The sequence below is a fragment of the Mercenaria mercenaria genome, chromosome 13 (assembly GCF_021730395.1).
Source record: "Mercenaria mercenaria strain notata chromosome 13, MADL_Memer_1, whole genome shotgun sequence".
Classification (NCBI taxonomy): Eukaryota; Metazoa; Mollusca; class Bivalvia; order Venerida; family Veneridae; genus Mercenaria; species Mercenaria mercenaria.
In genome coordinates, this window is record NC_069373.1 from 22,969,027 (window position 1) to 22,984,408 (window position 15,382).

The window sequence follows — 15,382 nt, forward strand, 5'->3', positions numbered from 1 at the left end:
AGAATACGTTTGTGACTTTCGTACTAACGAAGAAGGCATTTGTATTTTTAACTCAGTGCAATCAATAATTAGCATTACATTTGGATACTGCTTTTTAAAATCATGTGTCATATGTTTTGATATTATATCACGATGAGGAAAAACTTTCATAGAACCTAGTCTTATGTAGATTAAATTTATCCATGTATTGAAAATTCTTGACACCATTGATAACGAAATTTGAAAACGGTTTGCCAAGTCCTTGTTAAATAATCCCAGTCTAAGTTTCATTACAGTCAGTAAGAATTCATCCTCCAAAGAAAGTTTGTAAGTCCTGGATGCTTGAGATGCATCAAAATCTTCTTCATCACTGCTTTCACTTTCTGACATTTCATAGTCACTTTCAAAATATTCAGCTCCAGATGTGTATGAACTACTTTTGCGTCGATCCCAGTATGTTATTGAACTTCGGTCCTTCTTTGGCACAATCAGTTCTAAAACGGTATTGAAAACTGCAATAGTTGCAAAGCCTGTATAAAAACGTAACAAATTCAGCTTAGGATTGGAATGTACGATGTTATTCAATGAGAATCTATGAGTACACGGCATGACTATATTAGCCTGTACTTTCTGATGCACTCTCTCCTCGCCTTCTGATGCAGTGTCTGTCTCATCGCTGTCCTCAAACTTTCTCTTTCTCGGTGACTTCCGCTTTGGTGTGTGAATCCATGTGAAAACAGATGGAACTGCATCACACTTTAAACGTTCCTTTGCTGCATCTGGGCAAACATAGTCTACAGATTGGAAATGTTTTGAACAGACTCTGGTGCTGGCTGTTACTCTAAAGTCATCCTTTGTAGCCGATGACCCTGACCTACGTATCCTGTCTTTCCACACCTAAAATTAAAAAGAAAACACTATTTATCAGAAGGCACTCTTAACAATACTTCACTTTTCCTTGTAACAGCAGCTGGGATTTTTTTTTGATGAATTCTGTATGTTCTTTAAGGTAGTTCTGCACGTTTGATAAACCGGAAGTGATGGCGTGACGCCATTTTTCCGGAAAACGTAGAATAAAGACTGGATTCGGCGTACGGAACAGAAAATAATTTTATGAATTAATTGCAACCTGTGAGTAAATTTATTGCAATGGTACTGTTGCTATATTGTAAAGTCAAAATATGATATTAAAACATATCATATTTTAATAATTCAAAATAACGTCCTAAAATTAGCATGAACTGTCCGGTTTACTTTAATCATGGTCAAATATTTCAAAAATAAGCACACGGACCTATATATTTTATTTCATCTAATTATAGGCCATGTCTTTATTTACAACTGTGAGAAGTTTCATCAAAATCTACATTGTAGAAAAATTTCTATTCGCGAAAATGTTAAGAAAGTTATGATTCTCCCATAGACTCCCATTATGAAATATTGCGTGAGGTCCCTATTTTTCAAATCAGTCTAGCAAAAAATCAAGCACACGACCCTATCATTTTATTGGCCTTAATTGCTGGTATACTATTTTGAAAATCATGCTTATCAAATTCTAAATGTACAAATAATCGATCAAACGGAGAATGACTTACAAGCTAACATTCTATAAAGTTTACACTGCATTTTATAAATATAAAGTTTGTCAATTCCTTTCTTACCAATCTTCATGTATTGCATATTTATGCATTGTAATTTCATCATCCTGAAGATGTAAACTGCATAAGCATAAAATGTTCAGATTATAAGATAATTGCAAGTTACAACGGTTGGGTAAACACACTGGCGAAGACAAAACTAGTTTCCTTCGGGTCAGATAAAATTATTCGTAATGAGTATAGGAAAATAAAAGCGAATATAGCAGTTAATATTCTAGTTTTAATAACAAACGAAGCGATTCAAAAGACAGAACGCAAATAGATTCTAAGTTGACCTTTTTAACAAACCATAAGGTTGATCGCTGGAAGACGCTAGGTACAGTTAACATATTTTGCCGATCCTTAATTCTCCACATTTTGCAAGTAAAACAGGTTGTATGAGTTTTTAATTGCAGTGGTTTTTTTGTATATGATTTGCGTGAAATGGGAATAAATATCGAAAAAATAGTGATACTCTTATCATTTTATGTGAAGTCCTACTGTCGTATTGAAAATGATTTAACTGTATTTGCGAGAAGACTTTTAATGATAAAATCGTACTGAACATAAATTGTTTATGTCTGTATAGTTAGGATTATCTGAAGTTAATCCGTCTATAATTTTGCTTTTCAAGCTGCAAACATACAAACTTTGTTTTTATGAATATTGATTAAATAAGAAGGTTATTATACCGTTAAAACTTCAATGTGAGACCACTCCAATTGCCTGCTAAATTTGTGATCATCACTTTTGTTTGATGTTCAATGGGAGTGTTAATCTATCGATATAATATTTTGGGTAAATATGAGGGTGTGTATAGAAAAGAGACAAAAATTCAAAACACAAACATGAACTGGATAGATTATTATTTATCCAAGAAATAAATTTTGCGATCAACCATATTACCTATCTACATTTGCATTTATTATTTTTGATATTCTGAAGTAATGAAAAATCAGTGTTTATTCAAATCTCTTGTATTTAAAATTAATTTTGGTCCAAGTCACAAGACTTAAACTACATCATTTCTAATTTATAATATTTTGAAACTGACATTTTTTAAATAAAAAAATATGAAATAGCTTTCTTACCTTAATTTGCCTTCATCGTTTGGAAATTTATGCATTGACACATTTTCATCAAATCCTGAAGATTTACAACTGGGAACACAGCAGTAAAACACCATGATTTCAAGATAATACTAGATAATCTTTGCAATGTGTACATGCGGTATGTATATAAACACACTGGCTGGGAAACTCTCTGTTTACCTGTTTCGGGTCACGTGATAAAATTTGTCGATACGGAGTATACGCGAACAAGTAAAAAGCCGAGATTGACGTAGAAACAGTATATATACTCTATGTTTTTACATGCACACACAACGAAGCGACCTTTCAAGACAGGACAACGTAACTTTTTGCAAATAGATTCTGAAGTTGAGCCCTTTTTACTTCTACCCATATAGGTAGTGCCGGCTAGTGGGAAAAGACTGCTACGGTACAAGTTTAGACATGACCTTTTTGACAACTTCCGTTACTTTCGGCACATTTTTGCAGGCAGAAAAAGTTGTTTTAGAGGGTCTGAGTGTTTATCTAGACAGTTGTTTTTTCTCTCTGTAAAATATCGATTTTTGAAAATGGGAATCGATAATCGATCGACCAAAAAATATCGTTGATACATCGATATCATTTCTATCGATGACAGCCCTACCTGTCGTATTGATGAAATGGGACATTGAACTGTGATGCCGTATGAAGGAGCTCTTTAATTGATAAAACGTAACTGAACGTAATTTTTCATGTCTGTACCATAAGTCGTCAGCGATGTTTTCCTGACCACTTCTAAACATCCCGTTCCACTAATAAAATTTTGTTTTCTACAGGGCATTGTCCATTAAACCTTTAGCAGTATAGCATTTGTCTCTTTTCTTGATTTTTGATACAAAACACAAAGTGTTATCTCATGACTCCGTTCAACACTGACTTTCAAGTGATGACCAACACAATATGCCTGCCAAACATTTGAATGATGTCACGTTTATAGTTTGATGTTATTGGCGTAGTGCTTACTCTTCATATATATATTTACCAAATTTGCCAGTGGCAAGTAATGTTTTAGCGCATGTAGTATAGAAAAGGAGACAAAATTGGGCCAGATGACATCACATGACATTGCCATGGGGACTAGTATTTATTATTTATCCAAAGAAAAAAAATTTTGTCGTATCAACTCAGTATTTCCTAATCTACATTATGTAGCAGTTTCATTTATTTTTGATGATACATGAAGAAAAGAAATATTTCCGTGTATTTATTGAACACTCCTTGTATTATATACCATTTAAAGGTTTTGTTGTTCAGTCACAAGATTAATACTTACATTCATTATGTCTCCCACATTTAGTTGGGGAGACATATTAGTTTAGTGCTGTCAGTCTCTCTGCCTGTCCATCCATCTGTCTGTCTGTATGGCACAAAGATTGTCCATATAACTCCTCAGACATTAGCAGTCGGATTTACACCAAACTTCCTAAGAGTGAACATTGCCAAGTCTAATTCTGCATGTCGTCAGCTTTTTCCAGTTTAATGATTTTCAACGGAGTAATTGCCATTGATTCATCAGATTTTATGATGTTTTGGCTACTTCTCCTACATTATTGGGTGGATTTCCACCAAACCTTAACAAGAGTGATCATTCCAAGCCTCATTGAGTATATTATCGGCATGTTCTAGTTCATTGATCAGCTCACCTGAGTACAAAGTGCTCGCAGTAAGCTATTATGATCACTCACTGTCCGGTGTCCAGCCGCCTGGAATCTTTAAAAATCTTCTTGCATGAAACTGCTGAATTGATTTTAAAATAATTTCACACAAATGGTCCTTATATAATTAAAACTTAAAAAAAATCTGGTATGAAATTGTTGGCCTGATTTTGAAATAATTTCACGCAACTGGTCCTTGAGTGACCCGCTACCAAGATTGTCATCATCATATTCTGATTAAATGATTTTCTGTGGAGTTATGACCCTTGATTTGTCAGATTCTTTGAAATCTGTGTTACTTTTACGATACCACTTGTTGGAATTCCATCAAATTTCATAGGAGCAACTGTTGCTAAGTCTAGTTGTGTATATCCTTGGAATGTTATGGTTCAGTGATTTTCCATGGAGATATGGCCCTAAATTTGTTGCATTTTACATTAATTTTTGCGTTGTAAGTGGTGTGAGGCATACGTTTTTCTTGAAGAACAATCTCTAGTTTACAGTGTGAATTAAAAAGATGAAATATGTATGATACAAAATTCATCCAGAACATGAAAATAAAAATTATTCTTAGTATCTACATGATAAATTTGGATTTCAGTGTAGATTTTGGCTTGATTTTAATTCTGTGAAGTAATTTCTGTTTGAAGAAATCACAATATCTCAATTTCAGATTTGACTTTACACCTGAAGATACCTCAGCTGTATTTGCTCTGAGCAGTATGAAGGTAAGACTAAACCTGAAGATATTTCGGCTATATTTGCTCTGAGCAGTAGGAAGGTAAGACTTAAGCTGAAGATATCTCAGCAGTATTTGCTCTGAACAGTAGGAAGGTAAGACTTAAGCTGAAGATATCTCAGCAGTATTTGCTCTGAACAGTAGGAAGGTAAGGCTTAACCTGAAGATATCTCAGCAGTATATGCTCTGAGCAGTAGAAAGGTAAGACTTAAGCTGAAGATATCTCAGCAGTATTTGCTCTGAACAGTAGGAAGGTAAGGCTTAACCTAAGATATCTCAGCAGTATTTGCTCTGAGCAGTAGGAAGGTAAGACTTAAGTTGAAGATATCTCAGCAGTATTTGCTCTGAACAGTAGGAAGGTAAGGCTTAACCTGAAGATATCTCAGCAGTATTTGCTCTGAGCAGTAGGAAGGTAAGACTTAACCTGAAGATATCTCAGCAGTATTTGCTCTGAACAGTAGAAAGGTAAGGCTTAAGCTGAAGATATCTCAGCAGTATTTGCTGTGAGCAGTAGAAAGGTAAGACTTAAGTTGAAGATATCTCAGCAGTATTTGCTCTGAGCAGTACGAAGGTAAGGCTTAAGCTGAAGATATCTCAGCAGTATTTGCTCTGAGCAGTAGGAAGGTAAGGCTTAAGCTGAAGATATCTCAGCAGTATTTGCTCTGAGCAGTAGAAAGGTAAGATTTAAGCTGAAGATATCTCAGCAGTATTTGCTCTGAGCAGTAGGAAGGTAAGACTTAAGTTGAAGATATCTCAGCAGTATTTGCTCTGAGCAGTAGGAAGGTAAGACTTAAGCTGAAGATATCTCAGCATCATTTGCTCTGAGCAGTAGGAAGGTAAGGCTTAACCTGAAGATATCTCAGCAGTATTTGCTCTGAGCAGTAGGAAGGTAAGGCTTAAGCTGAAGATATCTCAGCAGTATTTGCTCTGAACAGTAGGAAGGTAAGGCTTAAGCTGAAGATATCTCAGCAGTATTTGCTCTGAACAGTAGGAAGGTAAGGCTTAACCTGAAGATATCTCAGCAGTATTTGCTCTGAACAGTAGGAAGGTAAGACTTAAGTTGAAGATATCTCAGCAGTATTTGCTCTGAGCAGTAGAAAGGTAAGACTTAAGCTGAAGATATCTCAGCAGTATTTGCTCTGAGCAGTAGAAAGGTAAGACTTAAGCTGAAGATATCTCAGCAGTATTTGCTCTGAGCAGTAGGAAGGTAAGACTTAAGGTGAAGATATCTCAGCAGTATTTGCTGTGAGCAGTAGGAAGGTAAGACTTAAGCTGAACATATCTCAGCAGTATTTGCTCTGAACAGTAGGAAGTTAAGGCTTAACCTGAAGATATCTCAGCAGTATATGCTCTGAGCAGTAGGAAGGTAAGATTTAAGCTGAAGATATCTCAGCAGTATTTGCTCTGAGCAGTAGGAAGGTAAGGCTTAAGTTGAAGATATCTCAGCATCATTTGCTCTGAGCAGTAGGAAGTTAAGGCTTAACCTGAAGATATCTCAGCAGTATTTGCTTTGAACAGTAGGATACAGATACGAGTCCACCAGCAGGTTCCTGTGCTGGGAAAAGTAATTTGAAGGATCAAACTTTGGTGTAGGCCAAGAGACCAATGAATGCCTTTCTGTTGTTTGCTAAGGAATTCAGGGTAGACTACATTCACAAGTTTCCAAAACGAGATAACAAGTAAGGGACTGAGGCAGTTTTTAAGGAAGTACTTACCTTGGACTTACCTTGAATTTAAAGGAGGGATGTCAAAGAATGACACTTCTAAATGAATATTTTGAGTATTGGATTGTTGTCTGTTAACCAGTAGTCTGAAATCTACTTATTTATAACTAGAACACTTGGTTCTATGACTGTCAGACTTCATGAGATGGTTGCCTGTGAACAGTAGATGAATTATAACTGTTGAACGTTTGTTTTGCACTGACGTTATCTACTGTTGAATTATATCAGTTGAAAATTAGTTTTGCACTGACGTTAACTACTGTTGAGTTATAACTGTTGAGTGTTTGTTTTGCACATACGTTAACTACTGTTGAATTATAACTGTTGAACGTTTGTTTTGCTCTGACGTTAACTACTGTTGAATTGTAAATGTTGAACGTTTGTTTTGCACTGACGTTAACTACTGTTGAGTTATAACTGTTGAGCGTTTGTTTTGCACATACATTAACTACTGTTGAGTTATAACTGTTGAATGTTTGTTTTGCACTGACGTTTTGCTAATGTTATCTACTGTTGAATTGTAAATGTTGAGCATTTGTTTTGCACTGACGTTAACTACTGTTGAATTATAAATGTTGAACATTTGTTTTGCTCTGACGTTAACTACTGTTGAATTATAAATGTTGAACGTTTGTTTTGCCCTGACGTTAACTACTGTTGAGTTATAACTGTTGAGCGTTTGTTTTGCACATACATTAACTACTGTTGAGTTATAACTGTTGAATGTTTGTTTTGCACTGACGTTTTGCTAATGTTATCTACTGTTGAATTGTAAATGTTGAGCATTTGTTTTGCACTGACGTTAACTACTGTGGAATTATAAATGTTGAACATTTGTTTTGCTCTGACGTTAACTACTGTTGAATTATAAATGTTGAACGTTTGTTTTGCTCTGACGTTAACTACTGTTGAATTTTAACTGTTGAGCGTTTGTTTTGCACTGACGTTAACTACTGTTGAGTTATATCTGTTGAGCGTTTGTTTTGCACTGACGTTAACTACTGTTGAATTGTAAATGTTGAACGTTTGTTTTGCACTGAAGTTAACTACTGTTGAATTTTAACTGTTGAGCGTTTGTTTTGCACTGAGGTTAACTACTGTTGAGTTATAACTGTTGAGCGTTTGTTTTGCACTGACGTTAACTACTGTTGAATTATAACTATTGAACGTTTGTTTTGCACTGACGTTAACTACTGTTGAGTATAACTGTTGAACGTTTGTTTTGCACTGACGTTAACTACTGTTGAATTATATCTGTTAACGTTTGTTTTGCACTGACGTTAACTACTGTTGAGTTATAACTGTTGAACGTTTGTTTTGCTCTGACGTTAACTACTGTTGAATTGTAAATGTTGAACGTTTGTTTTGCTCTGACGTTAACTACTGTTGAATTGTAAATGTTGAACGTTTGTTTTGCACTGACGTTAACTACTGTTGAGTTATAACTGTTGAGCTTTTGTTTTGCACTGACGTTGACTACTGTTGAGTTATAACTGTTGAACGTTTGTTTTGCACTGACGTTAACTACTGTTGAATTATAACTGTTGAGCATTTGTTTTGTTAACTACTGTTGAGTTATAACTGTTAAGTGTTTGTTTTGCACTGACGTTAACTACTGTTGAATTGTAACTGTTGAACGTTTGTTTTGCACTGACGTTAACTACTGTTGAATAGTAACTGTTGAGCGTTTGTTTTGCACTGACGTTAACTACTGTTGAGTTATAACTGTTGAGCGTTTGTTTTGCATGTACGTTAACTACTGTTGAGTAATAACTGTTGAGCGTTTGTTTTGTTAACTACTGTTGAATTATAACTGTTGAGCGTTTGTTTTGCACTGACGTTAACTACTGTTGAATTATAACTGTTGAACGTTTGTTTTGCACTGACGTTAACTACTGTTGAGTTATAACTGTTGAGCATTTGTTTTGTTAACTACTGTTGAATTATAACTGTTGAGCGTTTGTTTTGCACTGACGTTAACTACTGTTGAATTGTAATTGTTGAACGTTTGTTTTGCACTGACGTTAACTACTGTTGAGTTATAACTGTTGAGCGTTTGTTTTGCACTGAAGTTAACTATTGTTGAATAGTAACTGTTGAGCGTTAGTTTTGTAATGACGTTAACTATTGTTGAATAGTAACTGTTGAGCGTTTGTTTTGCACTGTCGTTAACTACTGTTGAGTTATAACTGTTGAGCGTTTGTTTTGCATGTACGTTAACTACTGTTGAGTAATAACTGTTGAGCGTTTGTTTTGCACTGACGTTAACTACTGTTGAGTTACAACTGTTGAGCGTTTGTTTTGCACTGACGTTAACTACTGTTGAGTTACAACTGTTGAGCGTTTGTTTTCCACTGACGTTAACTACTGTTGAGTTACAACTGTTGAACGTTTGTTTTGCACTGACGTTAACTACTGTTGAATTATAACTGTTGAATGTTTGTTTTGCACTGACGTTAACTACTGTTGAGTTATAACTGTTGAGCGTTTGTTTTGCATGTACGTTAACTACTGTTGTATTATAACTGTTGAAAAACATTTGTTTTGCACTGACGTTAACTACTGTTGAGTTATATCTGTTGAGCTACAGTTTTGCACTGACGTTAACTATTGTTGAATAGTAACTGTTGAGCGTTTGTTTTGCACTGACGTTAACTACTGTTGAGTTATAACTGTTGAGCGTTTGTTTTGCACTGACGTTAACTACTGTTGAGTTATAACTGTTGAACATTTGTTTTGCACTGACGTTAACTACTGTTGAATTATAAATGTTGAGCGTTTATTTTGCATGTACGTTAACTACTGTTGAATTATAACTGTTGAACGTTTGTTTTGCACTGACGTTAACTACTGTTGAATTATAACTGTTGAACGTTTGTTTTGCACTGACGTTAACTACTGTTGAGTTATAACTGTTGAGCATTTATTTTGTTAGCTACTGTTGATTATATATGTTGAGCATTTGTTTTGCACTGACGTTAACTACTGTTGAGTTATAACTGTTGAACGTTTGTTTTGCACTGACGTTAACTACTGTTGAGTTATAACTGTTGAGCATTTGTTTTGTTAACTACTGTTGAATTATAACTGTTGAGCGTTTGTTTTGCACTGACGTTAACTACTGTTGAATTATAACTGTTGAACGTTTGTTTTGCACTGACGTTAACTACTGTTGAGTTATAACTGTTGAGCGTTTATTTTGCATGTACGTTAACTACTGTTGAATTATAACTGTTGAACGTTTGTTTTGCACTGACGTTAACTACTGTTGAATTATAACTGTTGAGCATTTGTTTTGTTAACTACTGTTGAGTTATAACTGTTGAGCGTTTGTTTTGCACTGATGTTATCTACTGTTGAGTTATAACCGTTGAGCGTTTGTTTTGCACTGACGTTAACTACTGTTGAGTAACAACTGTTAAGCGTTTGTTTTGCATGTACGTTAACTACTGTTGAGTTATAACTGTTGAGCTTTTGTTTTGCACTGACGTTGAATAGTAACTGTTGAGCGTTTGTTTTGCACTGATGTTATCTATTATTGAATTATAACTGTTGAGCGTTTGTTTTGCACTGACGTTAACTACTGTTGAATAGTAACTGTTGAGCGTTTGTTTTGCACTGACGTTATCTATTGTTGACTTATAACTGTTGAGCGTTTGTTTTGCACTGACGTTATCTATTATTGAATTATAACTGTTGAGCGTTTGTTTTGCACTGACGTTGACCTTGGATATATATAAACAGCCGTATGTACAGTCAGACATCATTTTGTTTTATCCCTTTCGTTATGCACTGTCAGTGACTGAATATAGATCCTGCATTAACTTTAAAAGTACAAGACATTTTTTCATGCTACCTCACTTAAATATGGTGGGTTCTTCGGAGAATGTGCAGATCCTTCAGTTAAGTTTCAATGCTAAAAATGAGGTTCCTATGGCAGCAGGCATGACAAATAGCCCATCCCGTTGGGAGGTGGAATGGCAGTAATCTTGTTTATTTTTTAGCTACCAAATAAGGTCTCTGATATGCTAATACTTTGGAAAAATGTCATACCTAAGGTGGCTGTCATTCAGTATGTGATTTTGTTTCAGCAAAACAAGAAGGATACAGATATGAGTCCACCAGCAGGTTCTTGTGCTGGGAATAGTAATTTGAAGGATCAAACTTTGGTGAAGGCCAAGAGACCGATGAATGCCTTTCTGTTGTTTGCTAAGGAATTCAGGGTAGACTACACTCACAAGTTTCCAAAACGGGATAACAGGTAAGGGACTGAGGCAGTTTTTTTTTTATAAGACTGCATAATGTCTGTTACCTTAACAGTTGTCTGTGAAAGTAACACTACTGCAAGAAAAATGTTAATAATGTTCGTTGTAATTGTATTTACTCATAAGAAACCGTAAACCTGCCTAGAAATATACATTATTATTTGACTGGTACAAGTCATAAATTTTGTAGATGTTTATTCATCTACATCATGCCCATTATCTTATACATTTTGCTCTTATGTAGTTATGCAATTTTAATCTGGGAAAAGTCAGAATAAAGATATAGGAGCAATAATATGTCCTGTCTGTCTGTCCTGTCCATCTGTCCGCCTGCTTATGAAAACTATTAGATGAGGCTAGAATCCCAAATTAAGTGCATTTTGTTATCGTAAGCAGCCTTACAATAGGTAATAGCTGTTGTTCTGTTTTATTTGTGCCTACACTGTCTCAGACTAAGTAACAGATACAAATACAATATCATCTTAAATTTTTGTCCAGATTTACACACAGTTATAAACATCATCATAACTCTGTACAAATCGAGATATTTCTGTCTACTGGCTCCTCATGTACAGGTCAAGATTATCCTGCCTTCCCTGGTAATCAATCATGTACAGATCAGACAGATGTATTGTTTTGATCAAATTTTACAATCATAGTGACTGGCTGCATTCAGGAAATTGATACCAAAACTTCATTTTTGCCAGGGAAAAGTGATTTCTTTCACATTTCTTCCAAAATGGATGGCTTAGATCCATGTAAATTATTCCAGTAAATAAATGTTTAAAAATTCTTGAAGCACTAAGTCTGCTGGATTTAAAATAGTTTAGAGTCTCATGGGTGTAAGCATGCTGTATCAAGTAGATATACCGAAGTAGTTCTGTTTTACCATATCAGATATTTACTTGTTCCGGTTTGAATTTTTCTCTGAAAAAAAAAAGAATGTCTAATGGCCAGTATATGTAACAGTAACAGTAAATATAAAGAAAGAATAAGCTGTGCTTTTTTTACACTAAGTAATGGCCTTTGGAACAGTAAGTGAAAGATAGGGTAGCCGCTTTATGTTGTTAGGTGTCAAAGTAATACTTATGTAATATATGTGATTTAATCTTGTATTTTCTAAGTATATAACATACTTATTTCAGCATTACATCTTGTATTAGACATGGTATGAAAGTTTGATGTGTTGTTGTGATTGTACAGTGTGTGTTGTGTCAGATGTTGTATGCACAAAGAATATGTAGAAGTGTGTCAACACATAGACTTTCTTTTCAACTTTTAAGCTCACTTGCACAGAGTGCAAGGTTGATTTAGCTGTTGTGGTTTCATTTTATCTGTTGTCTATCCATCCATCCATCAATCTATTCATGAACATTTTGAAAATGTATTTTCCTTTGAAAAAATTAAAGATAATTACGAGTCGACACTTAGGAAATATTGAGCATAGAAAATATGGCCAGAGCTAAGTATCGCAAAGTAGTCCCAACTACAAGTAGTGGATTGATATAGCAGACTGGTTGCTTCACATACCCACCAACAAGTATATTTTAATTATAGGTATGATATAAAAATGGAAAAGGGTAAGAAAAACATGGAGGCATAAAAATGTGGTGGGGACATAAGAAAAGGAGGCATGAAAAGGTGTTAGAGGCATAAAAAAGGGAGGCATAAAAAGGTGTTAGAAGCATAAAAAAGGGAGGCATAAAAAGGTGTTAGGGGCATTAAAAAGGTGTTGGAGGCTTATAAAGGGGATGCAGGGAAGTAACACAACTAACATACAAGACATTATGCATAATATATAATTTATTATGCCCCCCTTTGAAAAAGGAGGGGTATATTGTTTTGCAGATGTTGGTCGGTCGGTCGGTCGGTCGGAATGTAGACCTATCCGTTTCCGGATGATAACTCAAGAACGCTTGGGCCTAGGATCATGAAAGTTGATAGGGAGGTTGGTCATCACCAGTAGATGACCCCTATTGATTTTGAGGTCTGTAGGTCAAAGGTCAAGGTCACAGTGACCCTGAATAGTAAAACGGTTTCCGGATGATAACTCAAGAACGCTTGGGCCTAGGATCATGAAAGTTGATAGGGAGGTTGGTCATCACCAGTAGATGACCCCTATTGATTTTGAGGTCAGTATGTTAAAGGTCAAGGTCACAGTGACCCTGAACAGTAAAACAGTTTCTGGATGATAACTCAAGAACGCTTAGGCCTAGGATCACGAAAGTTGATAGGGAGGTTGGTCATGACCAGCAGGTGACCCCTATTGATTTTGAGGTCAGTATGTCAAAGGTCAAGGTCACAGTGACCAGGAACAGTAAAATGCTTTCCAGGCAATAACTCAAGAACGCTTGGGCCTAGTGTCAGGAAAATTGATAGTTAGGTTGGCCATGACCAGCAGATGACCCCTATTGATTTTGAGGTCAGTATGTTAAAGGTCAAGGTCACAGTGACCCTGAACAGTAAAACAGTTTCCGGATGATAACTCAAGAACGCTTAGGCCTAGGATCACGAAAGTTGATAGGGAGGTTGGTCATGACCAGCAGGTGACCCCTATTCATTTTGAGGTCATTAGGTCAAAGGTCAAGGTCACATTGGCCAGGAACAGTTAAATGGTTTCTGATCTTCTTGTCCAAAACCATAGGGCCTAGGGCTTTGATATTTGGTATGTAGCAAAATCTAGTGGTCCTCTACCAAGATTGTTCAGATTATTTCCCTGGGGTCAAATATGGCCCCACCCCTAGGGTCACATGGTTTATATAGCCTTATATAGGAAAAAACTTTGAAAAACCTCTTGTCCAAAACCACAGGGCCTAGGGCTTTGATATTTTGTATATGACATCATCTAGTGATCCTCTACTAAGATTGTTCAAATTATTCCCCAAGGGTCAAATATGGCTCCGCCCTGTGGGTCACATGGTTTACATATACTTATTTACAGTGTGCATATAATTTCTGTTCCTTGTGCAATTACTAAATGCATCAAGGGGGGCATTTCATGTTCGACGAGCTCTTGTTTTGTTGGGTTTAATGTCGCACCGACACAATTATAGGTCATATGGCGACTTTCCAGCTGTTATGATGCGGGAAGACCCCAGGTGCTGCTCCGTGCATTATTTCATCATGAGCGGGAACCTGGGTAGAACCACTGACCTTCCGTAAGCCAGCTGGATGGCTTCCTCACATGAAGAATTCAAAGCCCCAAGTGAGGCTCGAACCCACAGCGATGAGGGGCAAGTGATTTGAAGTCAGCGACCTTAACCACTCGGCCACGGAGCATAACATATAAAGCAAAACAGCCATCAAGCAAGTTGAAAATAGGGACGCTATGGTGGAAACATCATGAACTTGTATAAAGGGCTCAGGAGGAATTAAAATGTAATGCATTTAGGGCATGCTAACCTCACACTTACCCTATTTTCAACTAGTTATACAAGATGGTATAATTACTATAAATAAAATAATCACCTGCTGAGATAAGCTGTAACATTAGTGACAAAATACCAGACTGTATAAAGTGAATCATGTAAACAAGGTGAATCCAAGATATCGTTACACTAGAGTATTCAATACCTTGTGTCAGTCAGAGCACCGAGAGCATAACTTTCAAGAGCACCACTAAGCTAGTTTCAAGACAAAAGTCCACACCCTCCGTTCGTTTTTGTAGAAGTTAGGAGAAAAGCAGCTTGCAACGAGTCTCACACTAGAGTAGTTATTGCACTATGAAGTAGGAAAGTTAGTGACTAATTGTAGAGGGGTCATTTACCAAACATGCATTTTGCATTGTATCCTCTTTTAATGAATTTTCTGATGGATTTTACAAATATTTAATTAAAATAAGCATTATATCTAATTTTCTGTAGTTTATAAACTATGTCTTCCTAGATTATACGGTATGTAAGATCATGTTTAGGAAGGATTTTAAGATTTTTGTTGTATTTCTTTAAAACTTCAGACAATCTATAGTAAAATTTTAATAAAGCCTTTGGTAGTTTATGATAGCAGTAGTCTTTTTTTCATATAAAGATTTCTAAAATTGGTATCCTCTGACTTTGAGAAAGCTCTTGCTAAACAAATAACTTTGATATAAATACCGATAGACCGTACTAGACGCCGTATGATATCGTTAAGTAAAAAAATTATGTTTCCTAATAGTAGCTATAAGCTTTGTTTGTAATTTCTTTGGATAAATGTGTTCACCATTTCTGACAAATATAGGTTGTCCATATTTAAAATATCATTCTGAGGAAATTTTTACACTTTAAAAACTGCAT

General features: G+C 35.7%; 1 protein-coding gene across 1 annotated transcript in view; it reads left to right on the top strand.

Annotated features, from left to right (window-relative positions):
• Positions 1-15,382, top strand: part of LOC123529404 (HMG box-containing protein 1-like) — a 99,564-nt gene that overhangs the window by 43,344 nt on the left and 40,838 nt on the right. Inside the window, exons 10-11 of the mRNA XM_045309732.2 lie at positions 5,054-5,108; positions 10,935-11,104. Of these exons, the coding sequence (XP_045165667.2) occupies positions 5,054-5,108; positions 10,935-11,104 (225 nt within the window). The remainder of the gene's footprint in view (positions 1-5,053; positions 5,109-10,934; positions 11,105-15,382) is intronic.